The sequence below is a fragment of the Pituophis catenifer genome, unplaced genomic scaffold, assembly GCF_029215685.1.
Source record: "Pituophis catenifer annectens isolate HBS135680 unplaced genomic scaffold, rPitCat1.0.hap2 SCAF_2, whole genome shotgun sequence".
NCBI classification, from domain to species: Eukaryota; Metazoa; Chordata; class Lepidosauria; order Squamata; family Colubridae; genus Pituophis; species Pituophis catenifer.
The window spans coordinates 189,179,873-189,186,256 of record NW_027256882.1 but is presented as its reverse complement, the minus strand read 5'-3'; the positions used below and the strand labels follow the sequence as shown (position 1 = coordinate 189,186,256).

General features: G+C 39.6%; 1 protein-coding gene across 1 annotated transcript in view; it reads right to left on the bottom strand.

The window, feature by feature from the left end:
- Positions 1-467: 467 nt before the first annotated feature.
- The window catches only part of LOC139313036 (sodium/potassium-transporting ATPase subunit alpha-1), a 28,054-nt gene continuing 22,137 nt past the window's right edge, over positions 468-6,384 (bottom strand). Inside the window, exons 14-23 of the mRNA XM_070938362.1 lie at positions 5,933-6,069; positions 4,755-4,905; positions 4,072-4,240; positions 3,584-3,738; positions 3,261-3,384; positions 1,912-2,057; positions 1,652-1,782; positions 1,390-1,491; positions 1,068-1,159; positions 468-756 (exon numbers count right to left, since the gene is read on the bottom strand). Coding sequence (XP_070794463.1) covers positions 728-756; positions 1,068-1,159; positions 1,390-1,491; positions 1,652-1,782; positions 1,912-2,057; positions 3,261-3,384; positions 3,584-3,738; positions 4,072-4,240; positions 4,755-4,905; positions 5,933-6,069 — 1,236 coding nt within the window. The 3' untranslated portion in view covers positions 468-727. The remainder of the gene's footprint in view (positions 757-1,067; positions 1,160-1,389; positions 1,492-1,651; positions 1,783-1,911; positions 2,058-3,260; positions 3,385-3,583; positions 3,739-4,071; positions 4,241-4,754; positions 4,906-5,932; positions 6,070-6,384) is intronic.

Below are 6,384 nucleotides of genomic sequence, written 5' to 3'. Positions count from 1 at the left end.
CATCACACTGATGGCTCATCTTCGGCTTGTGTTCTATTTAAACCGCAGATCCTTTTCATATATATACTACCAAACAAGTTTTTTAAAAATTTATGTATTTACTTACATACTACCTTTATTATTTTTACAGATAACTCAAGGTGGCAAACATATCCAACACACCTTTCTCCTATTTTCCCTACAACGACCCTGTGAGGTGACTTGGATTGAGAGTTTCTCCTATCTTGTGCCTTTATTTTTTAGTTCCCAGATGCAGGACTTCATATTTCTCCTTAAGTTCCTGACTGCTCACGTTGGCTCACTTTTCAAGGCTGTTAGATAAATTAGTCTGGCATTTATTTGTAATGAACCTCAAAAGCCTCCTGACTCTAGTTCACTTTTCTTGTCTTTAAGCTGGCCTGCACTCTGCTCTTCCATGGTGCATGTGCCCACCTTCTCCTGAATTACCATGAATAAGAGAGTCAGAATCCTCTTCTGATCCATCTTTATTTGTAAAAGTCCAGATATAAAATCTTAACATTTCTTTAAAAAACCTGAAAAGGCACATTAAAAACTATTGTATTTTCCACCCCAAAGCCTGGACTATATTAACACTACCCATTTTTTTCATTGCATTATTCTTCTTCACTCTGAGTTGCTTTCATCCTTCAAAGTTTCCCTCTTCCTGTATTTCAGGAGCAAAAGAATGGAAGGAAGTCAAGAGTGCAACCTCTGGTCCAGCAGTCCTTTAGTAATAGGTTTCTTTTTCCACCCAGCCTACAGAGGAGAAAAACAAAGACATCAAGTTATATATATCCTAGTTTAAATATCAGATTAATCCTTGATATCAAAAACAAAATTAGAGAACACACAATACTGAGCTCTCAAAGCACAAGTAAAAAAGTTAGTGTTATAATGTAAATTCATGCCAACACCTGGGCTTCCAAGATACTAAAAGAAACCTGTCTCATTCATAAAATTTATGATGGTGATGGTGTACATATATATATTTATGTTGCCCGTCTGAATCCTTAGAGAGCTTTCTAGATTAGTGCAATGAGTGTATGGCACCTTAGAATGCTACTTACCTCCAGGGCTGCGTCTGAGGATTAGTTTTCTTACTTCATCATAGACAAAGATGAGGAGAGAATAAGGGAAAGCACAAAACCACCACGAAGGTCTGCAAGGTTAAAAAAATAATTGTAGTACATAGCTGTATGACATAATTGATGGTTAGCAAAAGCTCAGAAGCTTCAAAAACAACAACAGAGGAAGCCCAGATCCATTCGTTTAATGCATCACTGAATTAAAAATGATCAAAATTATGCTAAATCCAGTAATAGCAACTGAGGAATAGATGAGCTAATTATCAACTTCAAAGGCCCAACATTACTCAGGTTTATTACTTACTTCAATGGGTACATTCTCAAGGCAACATCCATTCCTGGGCAATAAGAGAGGAAGGCAGCAAGAGCAGTTTCTTCAAAGAGACCAAATATTAGGATCTTGTTCCTGTGGAAGCATTAAGAGATCAAAGTTGATCATGCAGGCTCTTCAGCTTGCAAACATTTTCCCAAGGCTGCTGGCCTACATTACTTCCAAGTTGTGTGATATTCAACAATGCAAGGGCCACAGGAAAAAAAAATACCCTTGTTAAGAGTCTGCTACTTACTTCATTCCTTGCTGGAAGACAGAATTCCTTCTGGTCTTACAGATAACCAAGTCTGCCCACTGTACCACCACAATGCTGACAAAGAATGCTGTGTGGCAAGTGAATTCTACAATTTTCCTTTGCTCATAAGTCTAAAGAAGATTAAGAGGAAAATAATTGGTTATTGGGCTTCCTCCATACTGCCAATGAAACAAAGATCCAATGGGCATGGGGTTTAGTAATGTCTGGTAGTAGTCCTCTTAAGCTAAACACAAACTCACCCACTGCTGTCCATAGCTGTCCTCCACATCATTTACCCATCGGTCATCCCACTTCACTCTAATCCCCAGTAAAGTGGATGGCAAGAAGCCATTCTCTGCAAGGATTACAAAGTATGTGAAGAAGCCACCCAAGGCTTGGATCATCCCTAAATGAATAAAACAGAGGTGAGCAAATGTTAGCAGTACTTTTGGAACACACATTCCGAAAACAAGGGCGTCTCTTTTGTGTATTATTTTAAAACCATCTCATGAAACTGAAAATATCTCACCATCTTCCAATTAACATAAGTGGGAATTATTTTTTATTTTTGATGATCTATTTGTGTAAAAACAAACTGCATCCTTGTATTAAGGATGAAATATCAGCTACTGCTGTATTGATCTATGTGAAAAAACATACAAGACTGCAACTTTCTAAATTCCAGCGAAGTCTATCTTCATCATGTCAAAGGACTACAGTTTTTCTAAGGTCTCTTGCACAATGTAACTGTACAGAGGGCTATGCAAGATGGCCATTCCAGGAACCAGCACTGCCCTCATAAAGGTACCCACCCAGCTGTTAACCCCTAGTCCCAACATCCAATTGGTTCCTAATTATCCCCCTAAGTCTCTTACTTATACTCTTTCCCACTGAAGAATTCACCTGTCCTTTCCCTAGTTGTACAATACAATGTACCTTCTTTTGCAGTTTCCCTTAATGATATTAGCTTTCAATATTATTAGCACACTAAATTTCTATAGTATACAGATCATGATTAATGAGCCTCCTTATCAGCCACAATCCTACATACACTAACTAGATTGCTATTAGCAATAGTATTTTTTCATGTGAGAAGTGCAAGAGTGCACACCTTCTCTAGCATGTGAGGAAATACAGAGAAACTGTATCCTTATCAGTAGAAACTGATCTCTGAAAACTAGTCCAGACTACTCTGGATACTTCAACAGCTGTGGCATCGAATTTCAAGGTGATGTAAGCTACGTTCTATATGTGAGGTTAGAAAATTTGTCACAATGGATAAGGAGGGGTTTCACTGTTTCCCAAGCCCCCTCCCCCCGAGTTAAATTCTAATGTGTAAAATGTAACTTGGGGGAGGGGGAGAGAAAAATGTAGATAGGAGAAATGCAGAATAGTATGAATGGCATGTCCTGTACCCATTTTAGATTTTATGTTAATTCTTCCAACTTTCCTGCTTACCTTCCATTAAAATAATGCAGTACTTTAAGAAGCCTGCCATCTCTTTTCCCATGTAAAGCATTTGCTAGATTTTTGAGCATTTGCCCTTCCACAAAAAACTGCCATCTCTATTCAACCCCAAGGAGATAGAGGCGGGTACTTTTCCACTTACCAATCTGACCATAAGCCATGCTAATCAGCCTTTCGTTTACAAGTTTGTCTGTCTTGGGGTTTCTGGGCTGTCTCTTCATGATGTCACTTTCTGCTTGCTCATATGCCAGAGATATTGCAGGAACCTTTGGAGCAGGAAAGAGAACTTGCAGAATTAAATTAAGCTTCATAGACTGTATGCTGATTCATATATGAATCAGTATCATCCGCACTGAAAAAGCATTTGGCTTCACTGCAAAAATTGTGCAACAGAAATATACTGTATGTCTCATTCTATGGGGTTGAGGGGATTAGTTGCAATATTAATTAATAAATTTTACTAACCATATCAGTGCCTAAGTCAATGCATAAGATGGTGACTGTTCCCAGCGGTAGGGGGATGTTGGCAATTATGAAGATAAGGAAAGGCGTAATCTCAGGAATGTTACTGGTCAAGGTATAGGCAATTGATTTCTTCAGATTATCAAAAATCAGGCGACCTAAAAATAAAGAGCACTTTAAAATGAAAGCAAATAGAAGATTGTCATACATTTGAGGCTAATCTTCCTTCTTGCACAACTTCTTAGAATACAAAATTTAATTCATTCTAATGAAAGAAGATGATGAAAAATCCTCTGTAGTACAGCATACATTAACAAAAGGCAGATGGAAATGCAGCCAACTGAAAGTGGAGAACATGCTATTTTTCCAAGTACCAAACAGGGAATTTTATATTCTTGTATAAGCACACACAGAATTTGGGGACTCGGACTATAACATGGAAGAGGAGGGAGACAAGTTCTTCAATTTAGAAAACTGAGCTAGATATTTACCTTCTTCAACCCCAGTAACAATAGAAGCAAAGTTGTCATCCAGTAGAATCATGTCAGCTGCCTGTTTAGAGACATCTGACCCAGCAATGCCCATAGCAACACCAATGTCTGCCTTTTTCAAAGCAGGGGAATCATTCACACCATCTCCAGTGACAGCTACAATAGCACCCTGAAAGATTAAAACAAATTCTTTTTTCTAGACACTTCATTTCAAGGACAGCCTATTTTTTCCCCCTATGAGTTTGGGGAGGTCACACAGTTTAGCGTTAAAGCATATGACTGACACTGAGAGACCACTGAATCACCAACTAAAAGTATTTCAGATATTCTCATCTGAAGAAACCTACTGCCAGACAGCAATGGTCCACTGGATATGCAGATATAAAGCAGTGAGGCATCAGGAAGTTATGCAGAGCAGATCAATGAAGGGAAAAACCCTGCAGATCTGTAGTGGAAGGTAATGCAAGAGAGAGATTTTGGCTATATATATTAAGGCAAGCTTATTAATTAATGATAGAATAGACTCATTACTGAAAGTATTTAAACAGACAGTGGACACCGTCAGGGTTTCATTATACACTGACAATCAGAAGCCGGAGGGGGTAGATCACTTTCAAAGTCTTTACCACTCAGATTTTATATAGAATGGACTGACCAAAATTGCAGGGATCCCCTCTGCTTACCTGCCGTTGGCAGCCTTCTACAATAATAAGCTTCTGTTGTGGAGACGTTCTAGCAAAGACTATTTCTGTATGGTGTTTCAGAATATCATCTAGTTGTTCACTGGTCATATCCTTCAAGTCAGACCCATGAATCACACAGGCTTTGGCATCTCTGTAATTTAAAAGATGGCATATTGAAAAGTTGCAGATTATTCCTTCAAACCTTGCTTTCCAATGAAAATGAAAAGATATCCTTGAAGTTAACGATCAGGTCCCAGTGACTGTGCCCTTGCACTTTTCTTGGCAATACACTGACAGTACTTTGCTAACTGCACTCTTCCAGTATTTCAATTTCCTAATCTAGCCAACAATCTTGAAATTATCAGGTCATGCCCCAACCAAGTATTTTCCAGGGTTCAACATTGCTTAGCTTCAGAGATTAGCCTCACATTGCTTTGTGCTGCCATCTAATGAAGCAGTGCTCTCCCCCATGCAACTCTGAGCTTGTTTTGCCTTAGGGCTCTGCAAATCATTCTGTGCATGCACAGCCTATGCCCAAACCCATTTCACACATTTTTGTCACAGCATGGAAGGAAACAGAGGCTGTTTTTACAGGTAAAAGTTGCTTAGTGGCAGGGAGTGGTAAGTACCTGGAAAGCTAAAGGGCAGACTGAAGGCAGGGGGGCCAGTGGGACCATTCTTCACTGAGATAGCAGCAGTGATGGTATCTGAGGGGGATGGGGGCCAGTGGAAGCTCCTGAGGGAAGGAGTACAGAGGACAAGCCCTGCCCTAGTTGCTCATCCACATTTTACTTCATCTGAAACCTAGGACAGTCAAAGTGGTCCAGGTTTCGGCTCTGCCAAACAGGCTAAACTGAAGAAGGTGGCAGAATCACCACAAAGATTTGCTTGTTCTGGGTTTGAAGCAAACATTTTCACATTGCGTGTACACACCCTACTTTGCTTTCAAACCTTCAGAAGGACTCAGCTGCCTAAAACAATTAAATACTGTAAACAGCTCTTAATCTGAAAAAAGGAAACAAAATAATATTAAAACCATTTTACTACTTTACTACTTACTTTTTCTCATATCCTACCAACAGATATTGTTAAATGCCAGAATAAACAAATTAATTAGCAGAATTGCTCCAATCCCTCTCAGAAATGCTCCACATTTTTCACTCTAGCTGGTCCAATACCTGGGGTTGACCTGGTTGACAGGGATGTTGAGGCGAAGAGCAATATCTTCCACGGTCTCATTTCCCTCAGAGATGATGCCTACACCCTTGGCAATAGCTTTTGCTGTGATAGGATGGTCTCCTGTCACCATAATGACCTACATGATGAAACAAATCAACCTCAGCAAGTGCAATGAAGACAAGGCCTAGAAGTCTTTTCAAATGTCCCTTGCCTGACCCGAGCAGCAACAAATAAGCTGGTGCTGATGTCAATCGTTCAAGAGAAACAGAACAATCAGCAATAACCATAACCTTTTGAGATGGAAAGGGAGGCTACCAACAGGCCTAGTTTATCTCTTCGTCTCCACCAGCCTCATCCTTTATCTGTAAAGCTACCAAACATAGCTCCCTTTTCAGTTATTTGGTGTTGTACTTAGCCTTAAATATTTGAGGGGAGAGGTTAGTGATGCACT